Consider the following 19062-nt stretch of genomic DNA (forward strand, 5'->3'; position numbering starts at 1 on the left):
GGATGTGGCCCGCGCCCTTGAGTTTGACACATATGGACTAAATAGAACTTGAAAAGATATGTTTTTCAAATGTGATCGCAATTCAGATAGAGTTGACGCAAGACTACAGCCTGCATGCCTCAATGAGTCATCCTCCCTCGCTCTTACTTTTTACCGCTCATCTAATGAATACACTGAGTATGGCTTTACCAAAACAATCATTGATGGCTAATAAAGTATCCATTATTCGAGTATGTAGAGCGGGATATATATATATACATATATATATATACCCGATCGCAGCGGAGAAGTAGTGTGTTAAAAAGGTAGAAAAGAAAAGGGAACATTTTAAAAATAACGTAACATGACTGTCAATATACAGTATTTGTTTTGTGAGTGTTACTGAGTGTTGCTGTCATCAAGGATTTGATTATCATTATTTCTTTCAATCAGGTTCGTATTTGTAGGATGTGTTGTGTTCAAGTTACATTCCGTGTTTGTCAATCGCTGTAAAGATGACAGGTTTCATTCATCGATTCGTTTCTTACTGCATCAATAAACAGCTCGTCTTCTTCTTTATCTGAGACCTGACACACTGCATGCACGGGTTTTTTACACTGTCTTCCTTTAGCGGGACATTGACTTTTTCCACCGTGTGCTTTGTTTCCGCAGTAGCTGGATTTATGAATATGCTTATCAGACGCTTCATATTTTTGCTGCCTTTTCAATTGTGTAATTCGGTTTTGTTCAGCTCTTTGGAACTGTTGCCTTTTATCTGTCCACTGCCCCAGTTCACGTGAGCCGCTCGGTGTACATGCATCGAAGGTTCCCAGCTGTGCTGGTGCCATCTCGTGCTATGTCCGTGGCTGTATTTAATGTTACCTTAGTCCTGGCACTTAAAACTTTCTCTCGCAGTTTCGCTGAGTTTGTGTCAAACACCACCCTGACCATCTCATCTTCCTCTCCATAAGCACAGTCCTTCACCCGTGAATATTTACCCGTGGCAGTTTGCTATTGGATTGCCGCTGACGGACGGCCTTATATGGGCAGGCACTAAATTACAAACGCCAGCGCAGCCTGTCTATGAACTTAATTTAAAGTGTAGGTTTACATCGTGCTTTGTTTCCGAAGTAGCAGAACTCATGAATATGGTTGTATATGTCACTCGCTCGCTTCTTATTGTTTCGCTGCCTTCTCAATTATATAATGCATGTTTTCTTAAGCGCTTTTTTGAGCTCTTCCTGGTTTTCTATGTACTGCGTGATTACGTGGGAGGCGTGATGATGTCACACGAAACTCCGCCCCCACGGCGTTGAAGCTCATCTCCATTACAGTAAATGGAGAAAAACTGCTTCCAGTTATGACCATTACGCGTAGAATTTCGATATAAAACCTGCCCAACTTTTGTAAGGAAGCTGTAAGGAATGAACCTGCCAAATTTCAGCCTTCCACCCACACGGGAAGTTGGAGAATTAGTGATGAGTCAGTGAGTGAGTCAGTGAGTCAGTGAGTGAGTGAGTGAGTGAGGGCTTTGCCTTTTATTAGTATAGATTACAGCTGTGTAATGCATTCTGCCAAAAACCATACAAACTTAGAATTTTACAACAGTTTAAGGAACTTATTTCATAAAAATGTGCTGAAAGTGGAGGCAATTCGACCAAGAATGCTTTATTTGAATAACACAATATATGAGTATCACAGAACAAAACTTAACTTGAATGAGAAAAGACAGAATCAGGACTGAATGGATAATGCCTGACATAGAGATGAATGTATATTAGAAAAGGGCTCATGCACTTTCTGAAAATTGTTTTAACATCATCTGAAAAGCTTTAACTATGAAACAAATATAGGTAAATGAAAGGGCAGATCACGGTAAAAAGGAAATTCACAGCCTCCATGTATGTTTTCTCAGATAACATAGTGTCACAGATGAGCAGGGACACTGCCCGGCCAGGACGCCTGGATAGTCATCGCGTTGGACACTTCTCCTCGACCATGAGAGGGCAGCCGCCCGGGTCTATTTGGGGGCGACAGGGACGGAGCTGGGACGCTCATTATGAAAGAACGTGGACACCGCCAGGGGGCGACCGGACAATTAGGGAATCCTGTATGGCAGCACTTCCGCCACATCAGAAAGTGCTGCCGGAAGAAATTCCAAGGACACCCGGAGTGCTTCCAAGTGCTTTCCTGACACTTCCGCCACACCAGGAAGTGACATCAAGGGGAGCACCTGGGGCTCATCCGGGTCATGATAAAAGGGGCCGCCTCCCTCCAGTAGACGAGCCAGAGTTGGGAGGAAGGACACGAAGCTTGTGAGGAGAGGACAGGATGTCAAGAGAGAGAAAGAAGAAGAAGAGAAAGGAAGAGAGTTGGTGGTTGAAGGCATTGTGGTGCTGTAAAGAATAAAGAAAGTGTGTTTTGGACATTCTGGTGTCGGTCTGTCTGTGTCTGGGGGTATGCTTTTTACAATAGATAGGTAGATACTTAGAAACCAATTCAAACTTTTTTGTAAAGATGCATTACCATTAATGTATTAAAGAAATGTTTATATAGTAGCTCGGTTTACAGTTTCTTATCTGAAGATAGCACATAAAATCACCAATATATAGTCCAATTCAATAAATTCATAACTACCAACATGCTCAAAACACTAAAAGGAATTGCGTAAGATTTCAAGGTTTCTGTATTTGTCACATACACAGTTACACATTTACAACGTGCAGGAAATGTCAACCTGGTTCACTATTCGGGTTATGCAAAAGAGAATAAATATAGGAATGTTGAAATAGAAAAACAAGTAAGACTAAATAGAACACCTATATACAATATATAAGGTGTAACATATAGCGATAAAATTACATAATATTATGTTATTTATTATATTACTAGCAAAATACCCGCGCTTCGCAGCGGCGAAGTACTGCATTAAAATTTTTATTAAGAAGAAAATTTAACCTTTTCAAACTGAGGGAAAATATGCCAATAATTATTTGTTAAGGATCTCTTTGTATACCATGTTGTCAGTCAGTTGTAACATGACCAAGCTGTGCACTGAGCTTACTCTTGAGCATGCAACTTACAGTTGGCCATGTGAACAGTAATCTTGTCTCAGATCTCACAGCTTGGATTGCTGCTGTCATAATCGGTTTGAGTTTCATGGTTTGTTTCAATTACGACAGTATTTGCAGGACTTGTTGTGTTGTAGTAACATTCGGCATCTGTCAAGCGTTGTAAGCACACAACCGGTTTCATCAATAAAATCACATCCAGCTTTTGAGAGTTTAAACATTCATAAACATCAAAGTGTCCACTACTGAAATCGTTACCTGTGAATCTAAGATGTTTAAGAGGCATTGGCCATTTCGGTACACTTGAAAGTGACAACCGAACAATTCAGCGGCAGCCATCAACTCACATGCAGAACCATAGGTGAAGGGCTTAAGCATTTCACTGTTATAGTGCTCCTGTGTAGTATAATCATCTCCTGTACTGTCATCAGTCCACACCTTGAACATGTCCCAGTCATTCAATACATAAGACACAATGTTCCTCTGGATATCAAGAGTGAGCCTGATATGGCCGTGCAATATGTAACAAAGAGAATGTAAAAGGTAGGTGCCATCTCCGGGCATGGAAACCACTCGGTAAGTGACAGTTCTTTGATCGATGGTGATCACCTCGATAGACATGGTAATGGGGGTTGGAATGATAAAGGAAATGGGTACCTGAGCAATGTAAAGTAAGTCTAAAGTACCTATACAATAACTATAATTGTAATAAACAAACAATAAAACAGAGGAGAAGCCGTGGATTAAACAAAAAGGCTGTAGTTATCAGTAGGGAGACGTGAATCCTGTGGCGAAGCAAGTAAGGGAGTGTAGAGACCGGAGCGATGGATGGTCTTATATAGGCAGGCAGCCAACAACGTGGGAGGCGTTGGGATGGGGGACCCAACGCCACCTCACACGGTGACCGAGCTGCAGGGTATGGACGTATATATGTACGTAAGTAGGATTCAGTTAGCGTTGGGAACCCGTGTACCAAATTTCTTGAAGATGGACCCATAAGTAACAAAGACTGTTGAAAAGTTCAATATAGTGGCCGACAGTGGCATCATACCACCGAAATAAGTACGTACATTGGTTTCGGTTAGTGCAGGGAAGCCGCCTATCAAATTTCGAGAAGATCGGGCCATAAATAAGAAAGTTCAACGTGGCGGACGTTGTTGACCGTTATGACCATTATGCATAGAATTTCGAAATGAAACCTGCTTAACTTTTGTAAGTTAGCTGTAAGGAATGAGCCTGCCAAATTTCAGCCTTCTACCTACACGGGAAGTTGGAGAATTAGTGACGTTGGAAAGTTCAATATGTCAGCTGACAGTGGCGTCATACCACAGAAATAAGTACATACATTGGTTTCGGTTAGCTCAGGGAAGCCACCTACCAAATTTCGTGAAGATGGGGCCGTAAATAAGAAAGTTCAACATGGCGGACGTTGTTGACCGTTATGACCGTTACGTGTAGAATTTCGAAATGAAACCTGCTAAACTTTTGTAAGTAAGCTGTAAGGAATGAGCCTGCCAAATTTCAGCCTTCTACCTACACGGGAAGTTGGAAAATTGGCAACGTTGGAAAGTTCAATATGGCGGCCGACAGTGGCGTCATACCATCGTAATAAGTAAGTACATCGGTTTCGGTTAGCGCAGGGAAGCCGCCTACCAAATTTCATGAAGATGGGGCCATAAATAAGAAAGTTCAACATGGCGGACGTTGTCGACCGTTATGACTGTTACGTGTAGAATTTCGAAATGAAACCTGCTTAACTTTTGTAAGTAAGCTGTAAGGAATAAGCCTGCCAAATTTTAGCTTTCTACCTACATGGGAAGTTGGAGAATTAGTGATGAGTCAGTGAGTGAGTGAGTGAGTGAGTCAGTCAGTCAGTGAGGGCTTTGCCTTTTATTAATATAGATGACTTTTACTGGGGGATACATCGAATATACTCGATGCATCACGGCTTATTTTGGGATGTAGTAAATGACGATTGTATACAGAGTATACTAATTGTTGCAGTTTTTTTTTTTTAAGATTCTTGCATGAGACTCACTTTGGTGTTTTGCTTCTCTCCTTTCATAGACACAAAATGGAAAAAACTCACATATATCACTGCCACATCCAATCCAAACCATTCTCCTGTGTTAATGCAAATGTAAGTGATGCATATAGTTGAGATGTGTGTTTTTGTATCTACATGTGAAAGAATCAGCAGAGCAAAAGAAGTTAGGCATGAAACTGAGTTTTTTGTTGAGTTCAGATAATGGAGGCGGACAAATTGATTCAGAAAAAAAATTGCACTGGATCTATTACTTGGTAGTGGTTTGGCTATCAAAAGGAAGATGTCAGACAAAAAACAGTTATCTGTAAAATATGCATCAAAACCATTGCCACAAAAGGTAGCAGCACCTCAAATTTGTTACAAAATTTGAAATGTCAAACCCTACAAAGAAGAATGCCTGAAATTCACCATATAACACACATCAAATAAAACACCAAACCACCTGGCCCAGAAGCAAATAACTTTGGCTCCTTCATTTTCCAAATCAATCCCATATGACAAAAAAGGCCAAACTGGAAAAAAACATTGGCCACAGTAACCAATTACATCGCCAAAGACATGACACTTGATCCAAAATATGAATTGCCTGGTCGCAATTTTTGGCAGAGTTATACATTTCAATGAGAGAAAGCCTGGCCAACCAGCTAACAAATCTTCTCCACAACTACCGATTTGTGGTCCAGCAGAACGTGTGAGCCATATGTGAGTGTCACTGTGCATTATTACATCAACAAATGGGAATTTGAAGTATTCATGCCTTCAGACATTTTCCCAGAGGATCATACAGGCAAGATTGTCGGAGAAGGCATGCAAGATGCTCTCAAGTCATGGAACTTAACAGGAGCTTATCAAATATGCATTACCACTGATAAAGGCACTAACATAATTAAAGCTGGGAACATGAATAAATGGACAGGACTGCAGTGTTTTGGTCATCAACTGCATCTTGTGATTGGTGAGTTTTTGTTTCTCCCTAATTGTAAAATTAAAACCATTTTTATTATAATCAATGTCATAAAAGCCTACATGTAATTAAAACATGTGTGCACCTGTGTATGCATACACAGGTGTGTATGATGTATTTATCAAAAAATTATAAAGTATATATTGCCGTAAAGTATATATTGGCTATTTGGTTAAAGTGGGTTCAAAATGTGACACAGATCAGTAAGAAATACATACAAAATAATTGCCAAAATTATTTTTGCTGTTAGGTAGGAAAATAAATTGTTGGATTTGTTTCCAATTATTATAACATTTTAAATGTTTGTTGTTATTCTGAGAGAGAAGCAGGAAAGACCCCTGTATTAAGTATGCAGTTGATGTTTGCAAGAAGATTGTGCGAAGCTTCTCATTCAGTTGGAAGAGGAGAAGAGGCCTGGCCATGGTACAGACTGAGGTAAATATCCTCAATAGACTTGGAATTTGGGCTACAGTGGAGGTGCAAGAAAGAACAAATAGCTGCCGGTGAATTGGGGTGGATTCTGCTAATCGCATTATGCGGGTTGGACTTAAAAGTCCAAAATATAACTATACTGTAAAATGTGGGCAACTTAAACAGAAAATAGACAACTTACAAGAAAAACAAATTATCTCTTGAGAGTGCATGGAAAATGCCACGTCCCGAGCGGACAGGTGGAAAATAAATGCACTGCTTTAGCAGTACACTTAGTGCAGGATGAAAGATGAAAAAAAAAAAAAGTTTCCTCTTTAAAAGTACAAGCCATAATGCAAGGTGACTGGAATCCAGAAATATGGGATGGAGCTGTATATAATTCTAATTAGTTAAGATGTCTGGGGGGTGAAAAAAGACAAAACTGAGCCAGACGCGATAAGTAGTAAAATAACAGTTTTGAAATTATAGTCATGACACCGGTTGTCTGGAATAAAGCAAAACGGGACCCGGGTGGACAACACAGAATAATCAGCTGCCATACGGATTTTCAAACCCTGCTAGAGAAAATAAGTGTTGTGTTGGGGAACATTGTTATTCAATAAGTTACACCGTTAGCCATTAAAAATAATGTTTTGTAAAGTTATTAACAACTGTGCGTTATTAAGAGTCGATGCATGCAGGCATGCATTTATGTTACCTTGTTGTCAAATGAATCACCCGTGCAACAGGGACTGGCAGTCAGTTACTTAAAACTGAACAATGTTAATACCGATAAAATACATAAAGTCTCGATCACGCTCACTAAAACTGTTGTAGAAATCTTTAATAGCATAATAGCAGCCCGATATAATCCAAAATACGTGATTCGTCCGCCTGTTAAAAATGCAGTTTATGAGCTGTGCAGCTGTTCTTGTGTCCAAAGGTTAATGCAGCAATCCCAACACTGGTCTACAAAAAAATTTTTTTCTCAGGTGCAAAGGTTTTTTTGAATGGATTTAGGGTATTTTGAGGATGCTGAATTGGTTCTAGTTTTTGAGATAATGGACATCCATGAAAATAATGCATTCCCCGAATGCGACTTGTGTGTGATAACAAATGCAATACCTTTTGGTCTGTTTTTTGGCTCTTTAACAGTGTCTTAGGTAATGAAATATCCCATATAATTATTTTGTATTTCAATTTGTAGGCCTACAATGCTATAAAAGAGACTTTCTGAAGCCAGAATTCTACTGTGAATTTGCAGATGAAAGAAGTCGGCTACAGTATAAGTTTGTCAACCCAGTCTTGGTTTATACCCAAAAAGTTCTGTCTTAATAAGTATATAAATACATGTAAAAATTATGACTTCATCAAGAAGAGCCTGCATCAACAATCCTGATGTATTCTGCTACATCTGTGGAGAGTACATGGTTGAAAAACAAAGAAGAAATATCACAGACTTTGTGCATCGAGTATACCTGGCTTATTTTGGAGTACAGCTTGGAGACCAGGATAAGTCTTGGGCTCCACATATGGTTTGCAAAACATGTGTGGAGCACCTACAACAGTGGATAAAAGGTGAAAGAAAGTTTAAACTTTGGTGTGCCAATGGTATGGAGAGAACCGAAAAACCACCATGACGATTGTTATTTTTGTGTTGTAAAGATTAAAGGCTTTAATCGTTACAAGAAAGCTCGGTGGGATTATCCTGATTTGGAATCAGCAAGACGACCTACTCCACATGGCAATGATGTTCCCATACCAGTGTTTACCAAACTACCAAACCAGCCACTGTCAGACTCTGAAGAGAGGCAGGGATTGGAGTGTATGGCAGGTAGGAGCAGTGGAAGTGAATTTGAGGGAAGCTCTTCAACGCCTCAACCATTAAGGCAAAAAGAACTCAATGACCTGATTCGAGACTTACATCTGCCCAAGCAAGCATCTGCACTTTTAGCGTCCTTATAAATCTTATAAAGGCAGAAGTTAAAATTACAGGCTATCAGACAAGAGAAGAGAGGCTTCTCCCATATTTCAACTAAGAGGAAGAACTTGTATACTGCAATGATATCCCAGGCATTGTACTTTAAATGGGACTAACAGAATATTGACCAGAAGACTGGCGGCTTTTTATAGACAGCACCATTAGAAGCTTGAAATGTGTTCTCTTGCACAAATGGTAACTGTTATGTGTCTCTTCCCATGGCTCACTCAGCAAAACTTAAAGAAAAATATGAAAATGTACAAATTGTATTATAGAAAATCCGTTATCATGAACAGCAGTGGTCGATTTGTGTTGATCTGAAGATGGTGAACTTCTTGCTTGGATAGCAATCTGGATATACAAAATACCCATGCTTCATGTGCCTCTGGGATAGCAGGGCAAAGCAAGATTATTGGACAAAAGTGTCATGGCCTACAAGGGAAGAAATGATTGTTGGCGCTGCGAATATCATCAACAAGCCGCTGGTGGACAAGAACAAAATCATTCTCCCACCGCTTCATATTAAGCTAAGATTGATGAAGCAATTTGTTAGGGCTTTGGATAAAACGGGTAATTGCTTCAAGTACATTTGTAGATCATTCTCTTGACTGAGCATGGAAAAACTAAAAGCTTGAATCTTTGATGGTCCTCAGATTTGTAAACTCATGAACGATTCCAATTTTACCAAATGCATGAATGACACTGAGGCTTCGGCCTAGAAGAGTTTTGTCTTGGGTAATCACAGAGCAGACAATTATGATTAATTGGTGCAAGATATGCTTGCTAACTTCAGAAATGTGGGAGTTAATATGAGCATAAAGATGCATCTCCATAGCCATTTAAACAGATTTCCAGATAACCTTGAAGACTTCAGCGAGGAACAAGGCGAGAGGTTCCACCAGGATATGAAGGTGATGGAGGAGAGATATCAAGGCAGACGGGACATACTCATATTGCAGACTACTGTTTGGGTCTCCAACGTGATTGTCCTGATGACACATATAAAAGGAAATCGCATAAACAGCGTTTTTTGAAGCATTGACATTAATAACAATTAATAACTAATTAATATTGTATTAATTAATCGAATCATACATAACTTTTTTCCTGTCACTGTTAGATATTTTTAATTTCTTCTTTGTATGATGCTAGACTGTTTACTTACTTGTTGAAACTAAAATAAAATATTCTTGCAATTCTGAATGTTTTTCAAATATGTTGTGTTAATTAAATAATTAACTATTGTGATGGACAGCCGGGGCCCATGCCCAGCCAGGACACCCTGCTGCATATGTTCCGGGGGAGCCACCATGGACAGCTCAATACCTGTCCCAGGATGCTTGGTGCCAGTCTCCCTATTCCGATGTTGATTTCCCAGTATCCCGCCTGGCTCCATGGGACATGGAGTCCTCCACAGCCTGGCACCCCAGCCTGGAGCTGGGGTGGCCACTAGGGGGTGCTGCCGAGACTCAAGAATCCGGCTGGACGAGTCATCAGCTCAACCTGGAAGTTCAATTGGGACCAGGTTGTCAAGCACCTAGAGCACTTCCAGGTGGGCTGTAAAACGGGCCAGCCTCCACCACTAAAGGGCCAGAATCGGGAGGAAAAGGACAAGGTTGCCTGGGAGGGGTGGTGGTGCAAGGTGGAGAGGTGTTTGTTTGTGATTAAAGTGCTTTTGGGACTGTGTTGGGCCTGTGGGACACGGGGAAGACGTGCCCCACGGCTGAAGAGAAAATAAAAGCCTATGTGATTTTTACACGTGTCTCTGCGTCAGTCTGTGCCAGGTCAGGTGCTATCTAGTGCCTTTATCACACTATTAAATATCTCTGAAACCAGAGCCAATCTGGCAAAACCAAAGTCATATTTTTAATCAGCACCATAAACTTAATATAAAACCGGTGAGACATCGCTGGCACCAAATTCACTGTATACCAGTGTAAGTGTCATGAAATGTGTGCTAAAAAATGTTAATGTACCAATCTGTAGGATATCGAAAACACACAGAAAGTTTAAAATTACTGATGTTATATGATAATTATTGCTTAAATTACAAACATGCGTTATAAGCTAGTGTTAAAAAGGAAACTGAAGACTGTGTACACAAATAGCACTAAAATATAAAGAGCTCTAACTTAAATTGGAAAAAGAACAAATAAAATTGGGTTTAACTTTGTAATGAGAAGCATGCCCCTAAGTTACCTTCCTGTGAGTACTGGCCATACATTAGGAAGGTATGAATTGAATAAGTCTGGATTTAAAATGAGACAACTTTTCACATGATAAAGAAATATGAATATATATATTCAAACACACAATTTTATATATAAAATTGGGATAAAGTAAATAAAAATGTCTCCACATTTGTTTAAAACTAGTCATAAACATGCAAAACGTTTTTCCTTTCAAACCCTGATCAAGGTTAAAGGAAAAATGCTCTTTTTATAATAATAAAAGAGAAGGGAGACAATTTCTTTCAAGAAGCAGAATGTGCCTGATGTGCGTCAATGGAGGTTGTGTATTTCAGGAAATCTTACGATAAAGCATGTGGTGGCACAGTGGTTAGTACTCTTGCCTGGTGATACAAAGTAAAGGTTCAAGCATGTATGTTTTCCTTGTCGAGTCAGTATATTCTCTGTGGCTGCGTAATTTTTTCTGGGAATGCTTTCTTGTTGTGGAATTGTGCCACGTGATTTCCCAATGGTTGGATTCACCTTGTTGTTGCTGAATCGGATCACCACGGACATATTTTTCCTTGATTGCTGCTGCTGCATCAGTTCACCACTGAGTTTTCATGATCTGGAGACCTGCGCTATATGAAACTGAACTAGATGTGCTCCTAATTTGACAAAAGTAATACCAGCTTTTGTCCTAAGAAGCATTTTAATTGTCGTGATAAGTAAATATAAGCATGAAGGGCAAGGAATGTTTACATTGAATGGTGAAAACATATAAAAAAAAAGCACAACCTCCAGTGAGTTTATAGTACATGTAATAGAGATCTCTGTGAATGAACTACAGTTGTAAAAGAAAAATGTGGGTATGAGAATGTTTTGTTAAAAAAATGTATGAGAATATATGATATTTGAAAGAATGAAGCAATTGCTAAGTGTGTAGAATTGACTGCAAAGATGAGAGGCTGCTTTTAAGAGAGAGAGGAGGCTGTTGTTTTTGAAAAGTTGCTTTCTCCAATATGCTGTATGATATCTAAAGAACTTCTGTCTTAGCCAAGTAAGCTACTTGGGCATGAAGTGGAATAAAATGTACTTTAAAAAATAAAAGAAAATTAAACACTCTTATTCGGAGTCTGGGGTAACAGATGCTCTCATATGTCATTATTTATAAGTCTGTGTCTATTAAAAGTCTGTGCTTCTTTGTCTGCCAGCTGACTAATCAATAATGTGAAGCAGATCCCAAGGGTGGGGACACCATACATAGTAACATAGTAATAGGGGATCATATCCAAATTTTACACATAGTAATACATGTGAATGTCTATAAAATGCTATAGCTAGTAAAATTAAAAGTGATAATAAGAATAATATGAAAAACTGGTTAGTAATTCATTCTGTACATAGTCAGTGAGCCTGGAATGTCACTGATGAAGCCTGATGAAGCCTGATGAAACAGAAGCAGTGTTAAATAAAGCAATGACCTACTAACCTGAGTCTTAATGAAGCCAGAAGGACAGTTTGTAGTGTGATCAGTTAGGAATTATAAAATCTGAATTTCAATAAAGTATTATAAGCATAAAAGATATGCAACTTCAAAACTATAGATGTTCCTTTTCCCCAGATTCAGCAAACATCATGTGACCAATGGACAAAACACACAGGATATTCATACACAAGCTGCAAGAAATTGTAAACTGAAGGGTAATAGAGAATACTGTATAGAGAATCCCATAGTGAAGTTGAGGAGGATAAAAGACAGTGGACAAATTATGCAATAATACTGGTAAAGAACAATTATTGATAATCATAGCAATAGATCTGGAATAGCATCTGATTTGTGTTACAACTGTTATAACTCATTAAAAGGGATCAGACACCAAAGGGTGGGTAAATATATTAACACCAGTAACAGCGTACTGCACGATAACGTGCATTGAATACACTTGACTTGTACGTTTAGCATTCATTTGCTCAGAGGTTGATGTGCTTCCTGCTTCCTGAGCAGCTCTTCTTTTCTCCACCCTAGCGGTTCACTGCTTCTCTTCTTTCGCCGGCATCTTTTCGCGTTAAAACTGATTAAGTTAGTTTTTGTGTTGCAATTACCTAGTATGTTTTCTTTAATTTTTCACTTAAGCTGGCACTTAAGTCTTCAATCTGCCTCAAGAATGATTAGCGAAGGTGGTAAAGAATGAGAACAGTGCCCATACGCATGGGCCGCACAGCCGTCCTGCTGCACACTGCCGAGAGTTAATTCTACAATAAAATAAAAAAAAATCATCACCCCAAAAGCGGATAGTAGACATCATGTAATACATCTCCGCAAAAGTTCTTAAGAAGCTGTCTATACTGTGAGGGGGGATCGAGTACCTTTTGGTTTGTGGACAAGGCCCTCAGGAATTGTTTTTATCTCAGACACAGTGACAAAGGGTGGACTGTAATAAGTGTATAAGTTTAGTATGTCACTGTGCTCTATGCAAATATATTTTATAAGTCTGCCTTTTTCTACTCACATACATAGTTGACACAGAGCCAGATTTAGCACAGTGGTTCACCATACAAGAAATGCTAGGCAAACATTATAAGACAAGACAGTTAGGGAGGATCATTATATATTATTTTTGCATGTCAAAGTCAGCATAAAACTGTATCCTCTTTTCCCTTGTTTGGAATGGTGATTCACCTAAGTGGGGGCCTGCACATGAAGAAATAGTATAAAGCCTTGGAACATTGCCCAGCACACTTTTGAAGCCGACGGATGGATGGATGATAACGTCATCTGATCCTGAAAATCCTTCCACTGTAAGGCGAAAATGGCACTCTACACATCGGACCCCGACTCCTGAACTGGGTTCTTGCCATTGGCTCACTTCGTCTGTTATGCAGCATAAGCCGTCATTAAAGAAAGCTAAGTTATTTCTCCAATGTTACTGCTGTATCACTACAGGAGGGGTTTCGCCTTTTTATATTATATCTATATAGATTCAAGTTATGTAACACACTGCACTTATAAAAGAACTCATTCCCAGGGAGCTAATGTCCCTGCTGGATATAACTCCTCATTGGAAACACAGGGAAAGTGTATACTGTAGAATGCCCAGAGGATTGTTAGTGGCCAAGTCTCCAGGACTCTGACTGTGTCTAACTTTGCCATTTGACTTTTTCCCTTAGAGGTTTATGTTTTACAAAGATAATCTTAATAGACAGATACTGTTAGGATCCTTTACCGGCTTTGAAAGTAATCTATATGCTTATATGCACCATATGTATTATGCAATTTGTAAAGTCTGCAATAGTATGTTACCTATGAACCTGATAAAATTCTAAGCCAGTAGTCAACAAAGCCCACCACAGATTATGATGGATTAGAAGCCAGATTTTATTATTAAGGTGGCAATTTTAAAAAATCACATTTCTCCTAGAGGTTAGTATATTGTTTTATAATCCAATTAAATGTTGCTCATTTTTTTTATCTCCCAACACATTCAGACTACACTGTATGATTTCTATCTCACAGAACACAAATTCCAAGTTAATTCCAAGGGGGGATTGCTTTTTAAATGTATTTTCCCCATGCTCGAATTTCCTCTGCTATCCTACATTCCTCCTACAATCAATAGACAGGCTCTAAGTTTGACTGGCAACATTACTTTGGTCTGATGTTAGTGACTGGCATTTTAAGTGAAGATGATTAATATTTTGTACTGTTGAATCAGCTCTGACTTCCAATGTGATAATCAAATATATTTTGCATGTGTCCCTTATGTGGGAACCCCCAAGGAGCACTTTCCCAGTACTCATGTTTCTTCTAAAGTTCAGTCACATGCTGGCATATTAATTACAGACAATACAGTAACCTGATGTACACAGGCAACCTTAAATCTGCTCAGAGTATGTGAGAGTGCATGTGTGCATGGACATGCAGTGCCAGAGAAGCAGCAACGCGCTTGGGGAGATTACTGCCTTGATCACAGTGTTGCCAAGTGAATATGCTGCAGCGTCCTGAAAATCTTTAAGGGACAAAGTGGATTCAGCCAATAGATTAACGGACTCTTAGTAGTATTCATAAAATCTGCATTCACTGGACAGTGCCATCTGACTACATTTTCCATATTCTCCAATATGATGCATCTTTCTGCAATTAACAGGAGCCATTGTTCTGTTCATACAATATACTGGATTTCTGCCACAGAACAATTGCTATTGGTAACCCAGTTACTCTAAAGCAGGTACTGAAAAAGGAAGGATGATGGAAGCTGAAGTGACAATGACAAACATCACAGTGGATTCAGAAAGCATTCAGACCCATTCACTTTCCACACTATTGTGTTACAGATTTAATTTAAAACATATAATTTCAACATTTTTGCTCATTAATCTATGCACAATAACCCATAATGACAAAATCTGTTATCTCTGATTTGTGCAAGTATTCAGATGCTTTCCTGTGGTCATGTGCATCCTGTTTGCTTTAATTATAGTGTGTATAGAACTTGATTGGAGTCCACCTGTGGCACACTTCATTGACAACATCATTTAGAAAGGCACACACCTGTATACAGTATATCTGTACTATCTAAGTGTGCATTTTTTTGCATTATATTTACGCATTATTTTTCTTATATAGTTTGGTTTTCTTTGCATGTAATTACTTCTTTGACATCTTGTAAAGCACTTTGAGCTGCATATTTTCTATGAACATGTGCTATATAAATAAAAGTTGTTATGTATATGGTCCCACAATTCACACTGTGTGCCATCACTAAAACCAAGCCATGAATTCCAAGAAACTCTCTGTAGACCTTTGTGTTAACACTGTACTGAGGAATAGTTCAGGGCAAGGGTATACAACTATTTCTAAAGCTTTGAGTGTTCCCCAGAGAATAGTGGCCTCAATAATTGTGAAATGGAAAACATTTGAAACTACCAGAACTCTCCCTAGTTTTGGCGGAGTAACTGGACAACACGAAGTGTCTTGGTCAGTGAGTCCTCTGCTGTGAAAGAAAGAACTATTGGAAGTGTATAGTATAGTGGCTAGAAGGAGGACATTCTTCCCAGCAACAGGAACAGGGATACTGGTCAGAATTATAGAAAGGATGAATACAGTATAGTCAAATACAGATGCTGCTGAAGGAAACCTGCTGCAGAGTGCATGAAACCTCAGACTGTTGGGGCATTTCACCTTTTAGCATGACAATGACCCAAAGCATACAGCCAAGATAAAGCTGGAATAGCCTCAGGACAAGTCCCCGACTGTCTTTGAGTGGACCTGCCAAAGACCAGACTTAAACCTAACAGAACCAGCCTATTCAAATGGCAGCAGTATTGGTAATACTGTTGTGATAGACATCTGGGGGCCTTGCCTGGTTGGAACACCCTCCTGATGTAAGGACCGGGGGAGAGGACATGTCCACAGCAATAACTCCCCTGAAACACGAGAGGGCAACCTCCCTGGACTGCATCGGGGCCACAGGCTTGGAGCTTGGAGGGTCAACCCTGCGTCAGAGGGCATCTGGACAGTTCCAGAGCCCTGGATTGCAGCACTTATGCCAGACCCGGAAGTACTGCTAAAAGAGGATCTGGGTGCACCTGGAGCACTTCCGGGTGCACTATAAAGGAGGCTGCCTCACTCCGTTCAGACAGCCGGGTGGAAGGTGGCAATGCTTGCGGGAGTAGAGTCGAGGTAGTAGAAGAGAAAGAAAGGAGAAAGGAGAAGGGCTGAGCTGCATTATTGTGGTGTTTTGTGTACTCTCTCCTTGAGAGAAAAGGAAGGAAAATAAATTGTGTGTTGTTGGCACTTATGTGTGTCTTACTGCCTGTCTGTGTCTGGTTTGGGGAGCTGTACACCTCTGGCATATCACACTGTGAACTTTTTTTAATTTTATTTACTATGAGATGTGCATGGGTCAGATGTGAGTGAAATGTTTATTTCATTTCAAAAGGAAAAAAATTTGATTGCTAATACTGTGCACTATTTTGCTTTTATGCACTTTGAGATCTGGCTAGGTCAGATATGACCAAAATGTTTATTTGTTGGAAAAAAAGTATTGCTATTACCTCAGATTCTGTTCATTTATATTTTTTTTATTGTTTTTTGTGCACTTTTTGACGTGCCCGTGTCAGGTGTGACCAAAATTAAAAGGGAACCAATGAATAAACATTACTTGTATTTCAATACATTCCGTTGGTTTAAAATTTGTTATTACCTGCTGCTTACTGGCTGCTGGAAATGTTTGGCCCAGATAAATTTCTTGGTTTGAAAATATGGCCCAACTGAATTTGTAACTGAAAAGCCTTGCCATAGTGCAACTATGGAGAGACCTTATGACAGCAGTTTACACACATTTCCCATGCAATTTAATGGAGATTGAGAGGATCTGCCAGTAAAAATGGGACAATTCTAGATGTTTCTAGAGACTTACCCAAAGAGACTCAAAGCTGTAATCAGTGCAAAATGTACTTCTTCAAAGTAATGCATTAAGGGTCTGAATACTTACATGAATGAGATTTATTTTTTTAATTTTTAACAAATTTGCAAATCTCAGTGAAAAAACTGTTTTCATTTTGTTATTATGAGTTATTATGTGTAAACTGATGTGCAAAACTGCACATTTACAAATTTAAATCTACAACAAAATAAAATATGCAAAAAGTGAAGGGGTCTCAATACTTTCTAATATGTCTTGTCGAAGCTAAGAAATAACATAAACTGGAAAATAAAGTTCCAACTGGCAAACCCAGGCCACACCATGACCCTTTGTTCCAACAGGTGTACAATGCGATTTTTGCAGGGATTTTATCGCCACTTCAAATAAAGCATGTGGACAACTCTTGCACGGGGCACACGCAAAGCGTTCGTGGAAAGCCAGGGTACTTAACTTCTGATGACATCTCAGTCTGGGAAATTCATGACAATTGCCGTATCCAAATGCTAAAAAGCTACGAAGAAATTTACAGCAGTAGAGCTACATCAAGTAACACTTTTATGTTTGTGTTGTTAACTTGCTTCGCCGGATCTGGGACTATCGAGAGCGAGGACGTACAGTCGCCTCGACGCGCACATTATTTTTTAAGGATGTGAAGTTCCTGCATTAGTAAAAACAATATCGAAACATCATGGCGCCTTATGTGCAATTCGCTCTATTGGCAAAGTTTAAATGAGTAGAGCAGAGTGCTTCTATGGCTCATCACAAAAAATAACTAGAAAACAGCAACAATATGCCGCGACTGCTCGAACGATGCTCCGCGCCGTTAATCACGAGGCACCGTTGCCTCAAGCCCCTCGTCTCCCAACCTCTCGAGGAGGACCTCACATGAACTGCTCCTCTAACTTGTCACTTTAGACGTCCGCTTACCTCTCTGTATGATCACTCGTGTCGTCTCGCTCTGAGGTGACAGCCACCGTCCCGCTTTCCTCCTCTTTCTCGTCCGTGCGAGTTTCCTTGTAATTGGCCATCTTCTTCCCAAACCGTTTCACGAAGACCCGCCGTAATTCAGTTACTTCTGCAGCCCTCCAGGCTAGCCTCACCTGGTGACGTCACTCGTCGCGCGCCACCCTGACTGTCACTGACAAGGAGGATGTTGCCCGACAGCGTGCTGATCGCTCCTTGGTGCAGGAGAGGAAATAGGCGAAACAATGGGATGCACTTAAAGGCAAAATGGCCAGTCCATCCTCGGCAACCTGCCAGGCAGCTCCATCCCAGTTTCCTTTTCCACCAGAACCCAAAATCCACACCCTCATACCGGACTGTAATCGAATTTGCATAAAAACGACATCTGCAAGATGGGCTCTTACATTACATGTATTCGCAAAAAACACTTGTAGATGATCATATTACACAAAATATAAACGTACAACTTTTTAATCTGTTGAAATCAAATAATAAATAAAAAGGAAAAACACTGGTCGAAAAAAACAGCAGTGAAGGTCAAAGGCATTTTTAACAGTCAGTATAACAATATGCACCATTTACAGTAGCATAAAGAGCATTCTGTAACCTTATACAATTACATGGCTTTAGAAAACTTATGCCTTGGCCGTGTGCGGTACGGTGGCGCAGTGATAGCGCTGCTGAATCACAGTAAGGAGACCTGGGTTCGCTTCCAGGGTCCTTCCTGCGTGGAGTTTGCATGTTCTTCTGACTGCATGGGTTTCCTCTGGGTGCTCCAGTTTCCTTCCATAGTCCAGAAACATACAGGTTAGGTGCATTGGTGATCCTAAATTGTCGCATGGTGTGTGGGCTGGGTTTTTTCCTGCCTTGCTCCCTGCGCAGACTGGGATTGGCCCCAGCAGACCCTGCGACCCTGTGTTAGGCTATAGTGGGTTAGACAATGACTGACTGACTGTCTTGGCCGTAAGGGGCACATGGCAGGAACAAGACTTAAATGTAGCACCCTGCTTTCACTGGGTCCATTCTCTCACCCCAGTCGGACTAACTGCA

General features: G+C 40.0%; 1 protein-coding gene across 1 annotated transcript in view; it reads right to left on the bottom strand.

Moving 5' to 3' along the window:
* si:dkeyp-97b10.3 overlaps window positions 1-18236 on the bottom strand; it is a 105278-nt gene extending 87042 nt beyond the window's left edge. Inside the window, exon 1 of the mRNA XM_039756540.1 lies at window positions 17977-18236. Within this exon, the coding sequence (XP_039612474.1) occupies window positions 17977-18077 (101 nt within the window). The 5' untranslated portion in view covers window positions 18078-18236. The remainder of the gene's footprint in view (window positions 1-17976) is intronic.
* Window positions 18237-19062: the final 826 nt, after the last annotated feature.

Source organism: Polypterus senegalus, chromosome 1 (genome assembly GCF_016835505.1).
Source record: "Polypterus senegalus isolate Bchr_013 chromosome 1, ASM1683550v1, whole genome shotgun sequence".
Classification (NCBI taxonomy): domain Eukaryota; kingdom Metazoa; phylum Chordata; class Cladistia; order Polypteriformes; family Polypteridae; genus Polypterus; species Polypterus senegalus.